The 17,005-nt window shown below is 40.4% G+C and overlaps 1 protein-coding gene across 5 annotated transcripts in view; it reads left to right on the top strand.

Annotated features, from left to right (window-relative positions):
* The first annotated feature begins 211 nt into the window (after positions 1 to 211).
* The window catches only part of NOSTRIN (nitric oxide synthase trafficking), a 68,202-nt gene continuing 51,408 nt past the window's right edge, over positions 212 to 17,005 (top strand). For 2 of the 5 annotated variants that reach the window (XM_036023348.1, XM_036023347.1), the window contains exons 1-2: positions 338 to 361; positions 13,401 to 13,486. Coding sequence is in view for 2 of the 5 variants with exons in the window: in XM_036023349.1 (XP_035879242.1) it covers positions 227 to 361; positions 13,401 to 13,486 (221 nt within the window). In the remaining 3 variants the exon portion in view is untranslated. Of the gene's footprint in view, positions 362 to 449; positions 560 to 13,400; positions 13,487 to 17,005 lie in introns of those variants that run through there. The other 3 variants (XM_036023349.1, XM_036023350.1, XM_028510707.2) reach the window with 3 other exon arrangements.

Raw genomic sequence — 17,005 nt, 5'->3', positions numbered from 1 at the left:
CAGAGGATGGGGAGGGGTCTGGCCTCTGGATTGGTTACTTTGCATAGCAAAGATGTGCTCCAGGGCAAGTTGCTATTTCTAAGAATTAGCTGACTTTAGGAGGGACAGGCCCTCCCAGGTTGGAAAGGCCTCCGTCTGTCCAAGCGTCATACCACACAGAAAATTAAAAATGTGGTTAATACAGCAAGCTAAGAGAACATGTATCAGCCCTGAGAGTGCCCGAATTATGGGGACACTTCTGGGTGTTCTCTGCAGGCTACAGGGCTCAGGACTCCGCATTCTGCCCTTTAAGTATTTACAGAAGTCTTTCTCACCATCTCACGCCAGCTCTCTTGACCCGGAGCAGTTCTCTGCTATTTCAGTAAATAAACAGGAGGCAAGTTCAGGGTGGGACTTCCTCCTCAGGGTGTTTGACAAGGCCCTTTGAATCCAGGAAGTCTAGGACACACCCAACCTTGGGGCAGTGTCCTGACTCTCCAAAGCTGAAGGCTGGAGCACAGCTTAAACGGACAGAAGCAAGAAACATTTCAGCATGAGGGACCCACTCGCAAACTGTTCAGTGAGTACCTTGGTGTAGTTTGCATCTTTGTGGGTGAGAAGGGGGCTGAGGAGTAGATTTATGTACTATTGTATTTTAACTTAAAGTTTGAGATGCTCAGGAACTAGACATGTTTAGATACTGGCTGTGAGACAAAAGTCTGGTTTTTCTCTGGCTTGATTTAATTGCCCTTTCTCACAAATGACGGGGCAGGTCATTGTCATCTTTTATTCTCACATTCTTAGAAAAACTTTGGGTATAACATCATATTTGCATGGAGAGGGTAGCCATGTAGAAAACATTAAGACGTACACCAGTGGTGCCAACATTATGCACACAGCAGACACACAAACATGCAGAACGTGTGCAGCAATCTCAGGCTCTGAGAAGGAATTTAGGGTGGAAGGTTTTTGCATATTTTCCCACATCATAGAGAGTCAAGAACTGCCAAGTCCCAGAGGAGGAAGAAGAGACTCCCCATCCTGTGCGCCCTGCAGTGGTTCTCAGACAGCTTTACTAGTGTGTTTCTTTCAGCCCCGGGAGGGCAACCAAATCTAGGAGACGGGCCAGCAGTCCAAAGGCATCTGAAGTCCTTAGCAACAATAGCAGAAATGTACTTTAGAAAATGTGGAGCAACTGAAACAAAGGGGAGGAGGATGTATTCACTTTGGAAATAACGTTATCAAAGATTATCAGTGTGTTATCCTAAGACATGGTGCCAAGAAACAAAAATTGATTGCAACAGAAGTAAGGGGTCTTTCAAGTATTTTATTTTTAAAAAAGTTGAAAAACAGATAAATGAGAGCTGCAATAGAGCCACAGAAAACGTCCAGTGGATGCAGAGAGCACAGGCTGAGAGAAGAAGGACCCGTAACTGCAATTCTACAAAACGAGTCCATGACTCGGATAAGCTAAATGAGATGAAGTCATAATGGCTGGTACTATTAATAGTGACAGTGTGGTTGCAGCCTCTGCCTACTTTAACTTTTTAAATGCTAAAGTAATGTCTAATGTAAAAAAAAATCCAGCCATATGGTTGTGTATAGACTTGAAGGAAGAAACTCTCCCCTTTTAATTTCCTCCAGTCTTCATTACAGGAAAGTTTAAAGAGGCTTTTATCATTTATTTATTCGCTGTTTATTTTTCACTCCTTGCATTTGCTCCCTTCTAAAATGTTAGCGCCTTTCTCAGCATTGATACTTTGATCATGTTTTTGCATGTGCGGGGGCGGGGGGGGGGGGCGGGGTTGAGTGGGGCAGGGCCTGGACAAGTAAAGGCAAAAACTTGGCACCAACAGTCACCAGAGAAGAAAGTCAAGCCCAAGGAAAGAGTGAGATAGAAGAGAGGGAAACTTAAGCCCAACTAAGTTAAAAAAAAAAAAAAAAAGAACTGACAACCTAACATCCTTTTCTAAAGCTGCCTTTAGGTCAGGAATTGGGTGAAATCTTTTCTTTGAGCAGCTCAAAGACAACTGTCCCCACAGCTCTGTGTCACTTTAATGCCTCCTCCCTGACATGCTGACGAGTTCTTGACCCCACGGCAGAACCATTGCCCCAGGACTCCTACGTTTGCCTGCAGCTTTGAAGGTTATCTCCAGAGGCCCAGTGCCACCAAAAGCAGTTTGGGAGTCAAGAGGAAGTGCCTAGCCGGTCAGCCAGGATCTCTAAATCCTCTAAGTCATGGAACCTTGGTGATATTTATTTGTTTGCACTTGTTTATCTTCGTCAACTGTTCAACTTTTTGCCCTGGAGCAGCCCTAGCTGGTGTCTGGGGAGTAGTACTGTGTCAAGAAAAGGCTGCAGTTTGGAAATGGGTTATATTAAATAAAGCAAAGGAATGCTTTATGAAACACTTTGGTAGTTTTATAAAAGAACCCAAAGCTTCAACCACCTGCCAAATGTCCCATTTCATGAGTACCTAGGGTTGCACAGACCACAATTAATTCATAAAGCCTCAGCTTAGCTACAGTTATCAACCCGTCTACCCCAGTGGATCCTTGTATGGTAATCAGTAGGTTGCATGAATTTTGATGAGAAAAAGATGATCTTTTTATTTGTACTAGGTTCTAACTGAAATTTAGAATTTCCTTCCATTTTTTATATAAGCAACAACCCAGCATCACTCAAGTATCTGTGACTTTGTAGCCAAGAAAAATCACATGTATTCTTATATAATTTTAAAGTCATTCACAAATATCTGGAAATATTGTTCATGCTCAACATGGTTTAGAAATTTGAGTAATTCCTAATTAAAAAGCACACATAATTTATGATTTTAAAATGTTTTTATAAATATGTATATCAATATCATTAGTTTTCTTTGTAATCCTGTCATTTTATTTTATATGTTTGAAAGTATTATTTTGAGTAAAATCAGCTTCACCAGACTGCCAGAGGGCTTATGATACAAAACATTTTTAATCTCTTATTTTCAGTCCGGTTCTAATGGGCAACATAGGCTGAGAGCTGAGCCATTCAACCTCAAAGAGCAGCATCAGTGTCTGTGATCAGATCATTAGTCTCCAGGGTGGCGCAAAGATTGCCTAAACCCAAATAGGACTTTTATTCAACTTGGGGTATCGAAACTTATTTTAAGAAGATTTTTAAATTTTCTATCTTTTTTTTAAAGATTTTATTTATTTATTTTTAGAGAGGGAATGAAGGGAGAGAGAGAGAGAGAGAAACATCAATGTGCGGTTGCTGGGGGTCATGGCCTGCAACCCAGGCATGTACCCTGACTGGGAATCGAACCTGCGACATTGGTTCGCAGCCCACGTTTAATCCACTGAGCTATGCCAGCCAGGGCTAACATTTCTATCTTTAAACAGGAAAAGAATTGCCCCCGAGCATTGATGCCTTGATGCCTGTTAGCTGAGCTTCAAACCTAAAAATAGTGCCAACTGAAATCCTTTTCAAGTCCATGGGCAAGGAAATAGACAGGTCAAATTATCTCCAAATGAAATAATCATTAAAAAAATGTAGCACCTTCCTATGAAACAATGCCATAGAAATCAAGGGCGGATAATAAGCTGTAACCAAGTTTTTGCTTCACTCGCTCCTTCAGCATGCAGGTAGGAGCCTGTCAAGGCAGGCCTTCAGGGATCCATACCTAAAACTTTTATCAGCTGGTGAAACAGTAGAAGGCTGCAGGGCTGTTCCTCCAGCCTCGTTCAGATGCCAACCTGAGCTTCCCGTCTTATTGTCTCCGTCTGGGTCACAGGTGTTGACAGGCACTAATAAACAAAAATGCTGCTGTTGTGATGGTCCATGGCCCCTGAGGGGCTCTGCTACACTGCAGAGATCAGGGACTGGCCGAGTCTGGCATGGGGGTCTGTGGCCCAGACCACCCCCAGAGTGCATCACTAAGACGTGTGATGTGCCAACCCACACTTCCTGCACCTGTTTCCTCATCTGTAAAGTATGAGGAGGGGAGGATGAAGTAGACCATGTTTTTTAATGTTCTGTCTGTTGTAATTTGTAACAGCCTGCCATGGGCATTCCAAGCATTACACAGATGCCTACTACATACAAGAAGCCCTTCCCTGGAGCGGCAGTGCTTTGACATGTTGCCACAGGTGAAATCAGTAGTACTGTGCCTGGCATTGAAGGGCATTGAGCAAAAGCTTATTTAATTAAATTTAAGCAAAATATCATGGTTTATTTAACACCACGAGGATCATCATTATCCAAAAAAGAAAACTTCTAACACCTAAAATAAAAAATGGATTTTTCCAGAATAGATTAATTTAACCTTTTTAATCATTCAAATGATGGAAAATCAGAAAAAATCATCTAAGCCAAGGTTTATAGAGTGCATTTTATATTGATTACAAGTCATCTGTCTAGTCATTTCATGTGCCAGTTGCCTAGAATTTGCTTGCAAAAACTGGGCAGAAACATTTTCTTGATGGCTGAATGGGAAAAGACTGTGGATACTAGCTGTCAATGTGAAGGAATTTTTAGGGGCTCAGAAAGATCCCAAATATTCTGTCACCCGCCAGAAAAAACCCATAATGTTTTTTCCTAGTAATTAATAACCCCCAGGAAAAACAACATGCTAAATTCATATGGAGATGTAAGATCAATAGTAGTATCTTTCCTGGAATGAATATTTAATGTGGGGTGAGGTATTTGAAAGTAGAAGAATGTGAAAAGAAAACCAAAAATTTACCTTCTGCATGACTGACTGAGCAAGCCTTTCCTGTGCAGTTTGATGACGTTAGGAAGCCATCTATCTGTACTGTTCATAACACTTACCGACAACTATCACTCTGAGTGAACTTACTGTAAGTATACGGAATAAACCATTTAGAATATATTTTTTCTGATGGAGTCTCTAATTGATTTGCTTGCCTAAAATTTCTAATCATGGTTCTGTCCCTAACTAATAAGATTCTTTCTCTAGCTCTTTGGGTGTGAACTATAAAATAAGGAGATTGGACTTGGGTGGTTTCCAAACTCTGCTCCACGGAATCCCTTCAGCTGGCCTCACTGGGGATGGGAGTGGGGTGGGAAGGGAGTGGGGTGGGAAGGGAGGTGGGATAGGAGAGGGAGAGCCAAAGCCAAGGTCAAGAGATTTCATCCCCTCAAAGCAGACGCATTCCAATATGTTCTGATTGCACACACATGTGTGCTGGACAAGATGGTCTCTGGGTTCTGCTTTAATATCTATGCAAATCTGCTTCTCACAGCTTTTGTCTTCACCTCTGAGTAGATGGTTCATAATGAAAGGAACAGAATCATGTTTCTAAATAAAGGGTTATGCTAAACTAATGGAAGTATTTTTAGCAACTCCTTTATTTGTTGATGCTACCTTTATCTCAGCGTAGAACAAGATTCATTGGGGAGTGTTCCGTATAGTGTGCAGGGTCAAAGATAAAGATAATTTCCATTGTTATTATGAGCAGAACATCCTGCTCTTATCTGATCAATAAATTATCAATGTAATGTGCTGAAGAACTTCTGTACTTGTGTGTGCCTGGGCACACTGCAGATTGGGGCATGGGTTGCAGGTGTATCTGAGACACAACTCCCCTCCGCCCTTGAATTGGTGGGGTGTAGCTGGGGGAGGGGGCAGAGCTCAAGGACTGGTTGCCTCTGCCTGGAACTATTTTGTCTATTTATTACACTGTCTGGTACAAATATAATTTTCTAAGCATGCCATGATGTACAAAATTTAGGAGGTATTAGTCTATTATGTTCTTCTCTTAAATTATATTTTACTGATTATGCTGTTACAGCTGACCCAATATTTCTCCCTTTGCCTCCCCTCCAGCACCCCAACTCCCTCAGGAAAACCCTGCCCCTTTATTAATGGGTCATGAATATACATTTTTTGTCTACTCCATTTCCTATACTGTACTCTACACCCCCGTGGCTATTCTGTGACTACCAATTTGTATGTCTTAATCTCCTCGCCTCCTTACACAATCCACCAAATTCCCCTCCCATCTGGCAACCATCAAAATGCTCTCTGTATCCATGATTCTGTCTTTGTTCTTCTTGTTTGCTTAGTTTGTTTTTTAGATCCAAGTATTGATAGGTGTGTGTTTATTGTCATTTTATTGTTCATAGTTTTTATCTTCTTTTTCTTAAATAAGCCCCTTCAACATTTCATATGATAATGGTTTGCTGATGATGAACTCTCTCAGTTTTTTCTTGTCTGGAAAGCTCTTCATCTGCCCTTAGATTCTAAATTACATCTTTTCTGGGTAGAGCAACCTTGGATGTAAGTTTCTGCTTTTCATGACTTTGAATATTTCTTGCCAATCCCTTCTAGCCTGCAAAGTTTCTTTTGAGGAATCAGCTGACAGTCTTATGGGAACTCCCCTGTAAGTAACTAACTTCTTTTCTTTTGCTGCTATGAAGATTATCTCTTTGTTTTTAACCTTTGGCAGTTTAATTGTGATGTGTCTTGGAGTGGGCCTGTTTGAGTCCATCTTGTTTGGGACTCCCTGTGCTTTCTGGAGCTGCATGTCTATTTCTTTCACCAAATTAAAAAAGTTTTCTTTCATTATTTTTTCAAATAGATTTCCAATTTCTTGCTCTTTCTCTTCTCCTTCTAGCACTCCTATGATGTGAATGTTGGTATGCCTAAAGTTGTCCCAGAGGCTCCATACACTATCCTTATTTTTTTGGATTCCTTTTTTCCTTCTTGTTCTCGTTGGTTGTTTTTTGCTTCCTTCTTGGCTATCATTCTTGGCTTCATCTTAGCTTTCATTCTTGGCTTCATCTCTTCTACTGTTGATTCCTTTTAAGTTGTTTATTTCCATTAGTATATCCTTCATTTCTGCCTGAGTCTTTTTTACGCTATTGAGGTATTAAGTTCCTTGAGCATCCTTATAAACAGTGTTTTGAATTGTGCATCACATAAATTGATCATCTTCATTTTGTTTAGTTCCCTTTTTGGGGGTGGCAGAGTTTTGATCTGTTCTTTCATTTGGGCCATGTTTCTTTTTTTATTGTGGGTTTTTTTATTTTCTTACTATATTTTATTGATTATACTATTAGTGTTGTCCCATTTTTTCTCTCACTTTTATTCCCCTTCGCCCTTTACACCCTCTCCCACCATCATGCCCCCAGCTTAGTTCATACTGAGTTATACATATACATTTTTGGGCTTCTCCATTTCCCATTCTATTCTTAACCTCCCCCTATCTATTTTGTACCTACCATTTATGCTTCTTATTCCCTATACCTTTTCCCCCATTCTGCTCCCCACCCCCTCCCCACTTATAACCCTCCACGTGATTTCTATTTCACTGAATCTGTTCTCATTCTAGTTGTTTGCTTAGTTAGTTTTCATTTTTGTTTTTGTTTGTTTAGGTTCAGTTGTTGATAGTTGTGAGTTTCTTGTCATTTTACTGTCTGTATTCTTTATCTTCTTTCTCTTAGATAAGTCCCTTTAACATGTCATATAATAAGGGCTTGGTGATGATGACCTCCTTTAACTTGACCTTATCTAAGAAGCACTTTATCTGCCCTTCCATTCTAAATGTTAGCTTTGTTGGATAGAGTACTTTTGGATGTAGGTCCTTGCCTTTCATGACTTTGAATACTTCTTTCCAGACCCTCTTGCCTGCAAAGTTTCTTTTGAGAAACAAGATAATAGTCTTATGGGAACTCCTTTGTAGGTAACTGTCTTTTTTTCTCCTGCTGCTTTTAAGAGTCTCTCCTTGTCTTTATTTTTTTAAAGATTTTATTTATTTATTTTTACAGAGGGAAGGGAGGGAGGGAGGGAGAGAGAGACACACACACACAGACATCAATGTGCGGTTGCTAGGAGTTATGGCCTACAACCCAGGAATGTTCCCTGGCTGGGAATCGAACCTGGGACACTTTGGTTTCCAGCCCGTGCTCAATCCACTGAGCTATGCCAGCCAGGGCCTCTCCTTGTCTTTAATCTTGGGTAATGTAGTTATGATGTACCTTGGTGTGTTCCTCCTTTGGTCCAACTTCTTTGTCAGAGTTCCCTGGACTTCCTGGAAGTCTATTTCCTTTGCCAGATTAGGGAAGTTCTCCTTCATTGTTTTTTCAAGTAAGTTTTCAATTTCTTGCTTTTCCTCTTTTCCTCTGGCACCCCTATGATTCAGATGATGGAACATTTAAAGTTGTCCCAGAGGTTCCTAAGCCTCTCCTCGTTTTTTTAAATTCTTGTTTCTTCATTGTATTCTGGTAGAATGTTTATTTCTTACTTTTGCTCCAAACCATTGATTTGAGTCCTGGTTTCCTTCTCTTCACAGTTGGTTCCCTGTGTATTTTTCTTTGTTTCATTTCACATAGTTTTCATTTCTTTCTCTACTTTGCAACCTTACTGAATGATTTCTGTGAGCATCCTGATTATCAGTGTTTTGAACTCTGCATCTGATAGGTTGGCTATCACTTCATTGCTTAGTTCTGTTTTTGGAGCTTTGATCTATTCTTTCACCTGGGCCTTTTTTTTTTTTTTTTTTGTCTCAGCATGCCTGTTACCTTGTAAGGAGTGAAGCCTTAGGTATTCGCCAGGGCCGGGCAACCCACTTTGCTATGTTGTGGCACTGTCTGTGGCTGAGAGGTTGGAGAGGGAGCAATGCCACTTGCTCGGCTCTCAGCCAGCTTTCAATCACTTCTCCTGCTACCCACAAGCAAATTGGGCCCCTTCTAGTGCTGATTCCCAGGTGGGTAGGCTTTTGCACATTCTAGGACCTTGTGTGTCTCTCCAGTCAACCCTCCTGTGAGGCTGGGAGTTTCTTCTGCTGCCACTGCAATCCCCACAGGTTTTTATAGCCAAAGGTTTTGAGGCTTTATTTCCCCACTGGAACCCTGGGTTGCTCAGTCTGTCTCACACCCCAGTTGTTCCTCCTAGTTTAGCTGCATGCAAATATGGCACTGCCTGGTCCTCCATCTGCTACCTTGCCAGGTGTCCTCTCTGCTCCGGCTGCCCATCTCTGCCTCTCCTACTAATCTGGATGAATGTTTCTTTAACTCCTTGGTCGTCAGACCTCTATACAGTTTGATTTTCTGGCAGTTCTGGTTATTTTCTGTTTTTAAATTTGTTGTTACCCTTCATTTGGTTGTGTGAGGAGGCAAAGTGTATCTACCTATACCTCCACCTTGGCCAGAAGTCCAATTTCTGATCATTTTGAGTGATGGTTGTTCTTGAGTTTAGTTGTAATTTTGATGTGATTGTGTGAGGAGGCTATCCTTGTATACTGATGCCTCCATTTTGACCAGAAGTCTTGGTACTAGTCTTGTAAATAACAGAAAATCATCTTCAAAAATCTAAAGATGGCAGTTTCAGAGTCAATTAAAGCCATAAGATATGCTTTATTTGAACAGCCTCTTCCTTTATGAAGTTGCATTTGAATATCTTTCAGAAGGACAGAAATTCTCACCTTTGCCACTGGCTCCTCACTTCCTCCAAAGGCAATTGTGTTCTAAATCACTGGTTTATAAACTTTCAGGGCTGCCTGGCCTTCTAGAACTAGACCTCTGAAGACCATGTTTTAAAAATGTGTCATAGAGAGTTTTGATGGCTTGTTAAGTTTGGGATATGCAACAGCCCCTGCAGTAGAAATATTCCCAACCAGTTCTGTTCATAACTTTGTTTGGGACAAGGTTTCCCGTACATGCTCCTCTCTTTACACATGGTGTCTGAGGTCCCCTATTCTCAACACAGGACTGTGCAATGCCTACTGTCCTCTGGTGATAGTGGGCTGGTGGGGGCCATCCTCTAGGACAGCTCATTTCAGAGCCCCTTCCTTGCTTCCTGCTTCTTCTGATGGGAGATTCTATTTCTTGCTCCCATTCTGAGTGCTCCAAATTCCTCCACTCCACCTCTTTGCTTTCTCTTTTCCCATCCCAACCCCAGCCTTAGCAGATTAGAGAGCAGAAAACCACTCTGTGAAAAAGCATCCAAATCCTTCTCTCTTGCACATGACACCCCTGGTATTTTTGTTGGGTCTTTGTTTCTGCATTGCTGGAGATGGAAGCACATAGTATATTAATAAAAAATATACAGCTTAATACTGTGAGATATTTCTTAATAAATCAAATAAGAAAGCTACAGGACCTATAAAGGTAATCATAAAATTTTATTGAACATAAAGTAAGATTTGAACAAATGAATAGACTTACTATGTCCTTGTATGGGAATGCCATAGAAAATGCCATAAATGCCATAAAAAAGTCAATTTTCCCAAAATTATATATATATATATATAGTCAATTTTCCCAAAATTTTATATATATATATATATATATATATATATATAATTATATATATAATTGCAATGCAACTGCAATTAGAATCACAACCAGAATTTTTAAAAAATCTGTAATTAGCCCTGGCTGGTATAGCTCAGTGGATTGAGCATGGCCTATGAACCAAAGCATCAGTGGTTCGATTCCTATTCAGGGCACATGCCTGGGCTGTAAGCCAGGCCCCCAGTAGGGGGTGTGCTAGTGATAACCACACATTGATGTTTCTCTTCCTCTTTCTCCTTTACTTCCCCTCTCTCTAAAAATAAATAAAATCTTTCTTATTTATTTATTTATTTATTTATAGATTTTATTTATTTATTTTTAGAGAGGGAAGGGAGGGAGAAAGAGAGAGAAAGAAACATCAATGTGCGGTTGCTGGGGGCTGTGGCCTGCAACCCAGGCATGTGCCCTGACTGGGAATCGAACCTGTGATGCTTTGGCTCACAGCCCGTGATCAATCCACTGAGCTATGCCAGCCAGGGCTAAAATCTTTTTTTAAAAAAATCTATAATTAGATATGTTCATATGGAAGAATAAATTCCCAAGTATAGCCAAAGAAATTATAAAAAGGAAAACAAAATACTTGCCTAAAGGGAGAACAGAAGCAAACTGTTAATCTCTATAACTTAGGTATTAAGTATATAATGTGTCTTATTATTATTTTCTGTGGCATTTTATGAAATATAAAAATGTTTCATAATTTAAAATGAAAAAGTAAAAGGCTGTGAATGAGTTAGTAATATGTTCAGCTGCATATTTTAAGAACCTTAAATGAGTGGCTTAAAAAACAAAAACCTATCATTGTTCTCTCACACATAAAATAAGCCCAGAAGTTGAGAGTTGGGGGCTTGTGTGGTGGTCTCCACGGCCATCAGGGACCCAGAGTCTTTTTCTCTGTCTGCTCTATGATCTTAGCACATGGTGTCTGTCCTCGAGGTCACCTTATGTCATCAGCCATCATTTCTAAGTCCAGGTGTCAGGGAAAAAAGGGAGCAACCTTCACTGTAACTCCACACAAAACTTTTGTGCATGCCTCTTTGGGAAATATATAGTTACACGGCTACACAGAAAGGCACCAGAGGCTGAGAAATGACCTTATTCCAGGGCCATGTACACTGTTAAACATTTATTTGTTTTCTTCTCCTGATACCTATGTATGTTTTCTGGGATGTTATTTGGCATTATGTGAAGAAAATAAAGGACTTAAGGGAATTTAGTGAAAATGTTCAGTTAACAGAGGAGTCAGCAAAAAGGCTGAACAATTTTAAAGTGTTCAATAAAATTTTTCCATTATACAAGTTAGGGAAGGAAGGAAGCCTTCCAGTATCATATCATTCCCAGATGACCAGTTATTTTTATAGAGATAACAGTGGGGAAGTTTGGTTGCCAAACAGTGATTTTACACTCTCCGGGCTGCCAGAGGAGAACCGTTGGTGCACGAGTGAGGCCACACCTGGACCTCAGCCCAGGGGTGTTTGCATACTCTGCAGAGAGTTTTAAAATTTTTGAGTCATTTGGTAAAATTTCTTTAAATCATATTTCAGGTGCCAGTCCTTATTTTAGATTTTTTGGACAAACTGGAAGATCTGGCCACCCTGGGCCAGAGCAGTGTGGCAACTGCCTCTGCAAGCACACTGTCCGCACCCTGCCCCTCGCTCATTCAGGTGCCTGACCGGTGCCTGCAGGCATGTGATGGTGCAAACTCTGCATTAGGAATTAACCATAAAGTGCTTTTCCCCCTGATCAATGCCCTGTGTCCCAGGCAGTTCCAGTAAAACTGTTTGCTACTGCTGTGTGCCTCCTACATGCTGCCATGGCTTTCTGTGTTAAATTTTCAGTCCCTTCCTCCCCTGTGGCCCTCTGTCTTCTGTTTGCTACTCTGCTAGCACCATACACTAGGTACTACTGTGCCAACTGAAAGATTGCCACGGGCCAGACGATTCATGTATCCGAACATGCCTGACACATAGTAGGTGCTCAGTAAATGTGGGTTTCATTCCCTTTTCCCTTCTCAACATGGTGCCCAGCACATGCTGGAGACATCTGAATGTTGGAAGAGGCTGCCCTATTGCATAAGCCAAGTCACAGCATGGCACCCAGTCTACATAGAATTTGTGTATTTGTGTAAAATCACATTTTGAAAAATGCAATCCACTATCACATTTCCCAGATGGCAACTATGAGAAAGTGTGTTTGAAACTGTTTCATTCCTAATTCACCTACTCCATGTCAGGAAAGCATCAGGATCAGCTGACATCCACCTTCTCCCTTGGGCACTTAAAATCCATTGTCATCAAGGTCTATCTTTACAAATATAATTTTCAGAATGAAATTATGGAATTCTAAATCAAATGACAAAAACTTTCAATCAGAATTCTTGTATCCAAAGGCTAAATTAGATATTAAATTTATAAAGGTTTGGTTCAATCAAAATATTCAACTTACAATATTTTTATTGCTACAGTTAAATGCAATACAGAGGGGATTAGGACAAATTTTTATTAACAAATTACATCTCACTTTAATGGTTCAGGGGTTGTCATGAGGCCTAGAAGTATTATTTTGGAATTTGTGGGAGAGATACAGATGATATATTTCAGAAAGTACTTTTCACCTTTCCAGGAACACAGGGCAACAGGAAGCCAGCCTCCAAGTGTACCCCTCTGCTGGATTGTTTTCATTTTGTCTAGGGGAGACACAGATAGACAAGTTTTAAAAAAATTTCTCGGCCCTGGCTGGCATAGCTCAGTGGATTGAGCATGGGCTGGGAACCAAAGTGTCCCAGGTTCGATTCCCAGCCAGGGTACATTCCTGGGTTGCAGGCCATAACTCCCAGCAACTGCACATTGATGTTTCTCTCTCTCTCTCTCTCTCTCCCCGCCTCCCTTCCCTCTCTAAAAAAATAAATAAATAAAATCTTTAAAAAAAAATTTCTCAGGATCATTCATATCCAGGCAGAAGAGATGTAATTTTTATTTTAGGAATTCACCAAAAAGGTGTGCATTTCATAGCCACACCATCATTTACAATGTCAGTCATCATTATAGCAGCATTCTGAGTTTACTGGGGTTCTCTACCTTTGGAAGTGGCCATAATCTTCCTGTGCATCTTTTATTTTTCAGTATAATCAAGTGTACAAGAACCTAAAAGAGTTTTCTCAAAATGGAGAGAATTTCTGCAAGCAGGTCACATCCATTCTTCAGCAAAGGTACAAAATGTGTGTTTGCAATAAGCAGTTCTTCCTCTTTAGTCCCAGCAAGCGGTATGACTGGAGGAGGCCTTACAAGCTGTCCTACTACCCAGAATGCAGTGTTATATTGTGGTACTTGAGAGATTGGTTTGAAGAGTGATTCTTCTGTGTTGCACATTTATCACTCGGGTGCCATAAAAATCAGGGAACAGCGGGAAGTAATTCTGCTTGGAATGTTCAATCAAGTCTCTTCTGATTCCTCAGCCTGAGGATCACCCCCTCCTGAGCCTACCATTCCTCCTGTTGCCACTGTTGTGTTTCTCACACTGATGGCAGTTATTAGTTGACATCTCTTTCTCCCCTACGAGGGCAGGACTGTGTCTTATTCACCTTTGTACGTGGAGCTTTTACAGCTTGGACTTTGGACTTCTTCAGTAAATGTCCCATAAATGATTAGAAAAATCATTCTAATCATCCATCCATCTAATGCATGAAAGGAAGTTCACCATTTTCAGTATCATCTTTTAATGCTAGGTGTGACCATGTGTAACTCTCTTCACTGTGCTGAAATGAGCACACTTAACTCAGTCAAGAAGTTATAAAAGTTTCTGCTTAAATTTAGAGAATGCAAGGACTGAATTGGACCATAAAGATGTAGACCATTTTTCTACCATTCGGCAGCTCTGTAGTAAACTTTAAAGAGACATTCACCCTAGATTGTTTATTCTTTTTAAGGTAACCCATTTCAAATTTAAATAATTGCATGTGTACCATACGAACAAGACACAAGGGCTGATTGCATCCTGCTCTAGTAGGTCAAGAACAAAGGAGCACATCAGCTTTATCAGGACCAAGGAAAGATACAGAGGAGCTCAGACAGACTCTTACAAAGAAAATAACCAGGTTTGGCAAGCAAAGTTGAAAAAGAAAAAAAATTAAGATAAGAAGTTATTTCTGTCTTAATAGCCAAGTGGCTTTGATTCTGTGACAGGAACAGGGAGGACAATCTAGAACAGAATTTCTCCTATAAGAAAGTAATTTTATCAGTCTCAAAGGAAATTATTTCAAATAAGACCAGTTAACTATTAAGCAAACTTAACCCATGGCCTGAGGAGAAACATCTCCCTCCTGCAGATCAGGAAGAATCTACACATTATTAGCCATGCATGTGATCTGGGGCAGTTATCTAGACCTTGATTATTTGGTGTCCCCCTGTTCAAAATTAGAGCCTGATAGAGAGCTGTAAAGACCAAAGGCAGGTGATAAATTATGCCTGGCAAACAGACTCAATAATGAACTGAATAAATTTGGGGAAATCACTGCTCCAAAACTGCTGTGTCCAGGTCTCTCTGCATCTGTACCCTGACACAGATGAGTCAGAACATTACTTCTTACCTGTGACTCTATTGAAATTGTTTCCTAGGGCTCCTATCTGTCCCATACCTATTCAGGTGCAAAACCCTCCATCCACGTATCCCAGAAAAGCACATAAGCTCCAATAAAAGAGAGACACCTGGGTAACTAAATATCTACCTTCATAGTTTTACCTCCTTATGGAACAGAATTTAGATTTTGAAATCTAAAGAATACTACTAGTTAGCAAGATTATGTGCATATCTCTAGGATAAAATCTGCATAGCACAAATACAAAAAGCAGATCTGATGCAAACTCCGACCATTGGTGTACGTGGTGTTGTGGATGCAATGAACAAATCCACACGGACTGCAGAAGTCCTGTGGAGAAAAGGGACAGCATGGCCACTTTCTGAGTGAGAGAGCACCCTGACCCTTGCCTGGACAGGCTTTTATTGCTTTCTAGAAGCATTACATCAAGGAAGGCCCTCATTCATTATGCACAGATTTGCTTTAGGTAATTACTTTTTACAGATAATAAAGAAAAGGATGTTGCAGATGCAAGGGAAAAAGTGGTTGAACTGGTTACACTCCATCCTTGGGAGGTTTAGCTCAGCCTTTAGGAAGTTACTTCAAAGATATGCATTAAACGTTTGCTGCCTTAATTCAGGGTGAGGGACTTATAGCAAAAGCAAGCCTCAAAGCAGCCTAGGTACAATGCAGGCCTGGTTCCCCATGGGAAAGCCAATCTTTGGGCCTGGCTCCTGTGTACTGCCTCGCACCTATTGGTTTTCCGAACCAGGGCTGAGCTACATTTCCCACTGCCATGCAGACTGGTTCCCTATACAGATCTAGTGTTTCACTCAGGCCAAAAAATTATCTTGATATTAGGTCATTTATTCAATAGATAATTTCCAGAACATTTTGTAACACTTACCTTGTACAGCTAACTCATTTCCTCTTAACCAAGATGACATTTTGAGTGGCTTTGTATTCATTCCTGATAAATGTGCACTTGGCAATGTCTCTTTACACTTGGGCTTTAAGCTTTCCTCCCTTTGTCCAGCTAGTTGATCATGTAGTTAACCTGAGGGACGTTCATGCACCTTAAGAGTTGGTATTTGGGGAGAACTGTTTTCTGAGGGACACAAGCTCAATTAATCTAAGAATATCAGGCACATTGCAGTTATTTTAGAGGGTATTCCTACATGACAGCTGGGAAGGACAAAGGCCACTGAGTCAACATAATAACCATAGCAAAAGGATGAATGGTCACAACACAACTGATGTTACAATTGCCTTTACTGTTCCCATTCTGTGAGTTCCTTAATTATTTCCCTATACATACAAATGATAAAAAGCTGTTTCCCACCAGCTGCCCAGACATTAGTGTTGGGTTTCTTTTTCTCTTAAATGAGTGAACTTATTACATATGAATCAATGACACCTTTCCCTTGTATTAAAAGAATACCTGGGACACCAATACTCTTTAAAAGAAACTGTTACTAAGAGTATAGGCAAAGAAAACAGTATTCTTGGAAAACATATAGGAAGCATTTCTACTGAGGGTTATGATACAGAAAATCATAAGGACACATCCAGTGGCCAGCATCAAGAAAGACATGGGGCTGCTTTGAATTAAGGATACCTGCCGCATAAAGTACATTCAGTAGGTACTTCTAGCTTGAATGAATGAATAAATGAAAGATGGTTAAGGGTTTACTTTCTATTACAACCACATTATTTGAGTAGGGTCTTTATTATCCTTTGAATGTGGTTCTGCAGAACAGTTCTGTAATAGCGCATGGCTACCAGACAGAGCATCATAATCAGGCTGTGAGTTCAGAGAATGTTCATTTTCAATCTCAGCTGCCTTCTTGCATTTGTTCTAATTGGTAGTGATAGAAAAGTGTAGTTGTTACTGAAACACCATTTTTTCCTGGAAATTCTGCCATTCACAGTCATGCTTAGCTTCTTTTATCCAATTAGTTGCTTCGGTTTCCTTTTTTTGTAGTATCAACTCAGATTTATCCAGAGACACACAGCAGCTCCTAAGATGCCTCATGCCAGAATTATTGGGCTCACTTTAACACAATTACAGATCACATTTTAAAAGACAAAGACATATTCCCAGAAACTATGAGTGTTTGGTTCCCTGCCCCTTCACAGCTAATGTTTAAACAG

This window comes from Phyllostomus discolor, chromosome 4, assembly GCF_004126475.2.
Source record: "Phyllostomus discolor isolate MPI-MPIP mPhyDis1 chromosome 4, mPhyDis1.pri.v3, whole genome shotgun sequence".
Classification (NCBI taxonomy): domain Eukaryota; kingdom Metazoa; phylum Chordata; class Mammalia; order Chiroptera; family Phyllostomidae; genus Phyllostomus; species Phyllostomus discolor.
This window is presented reverse-complemented; position numbering and strand designations above follow the sequence as displayed.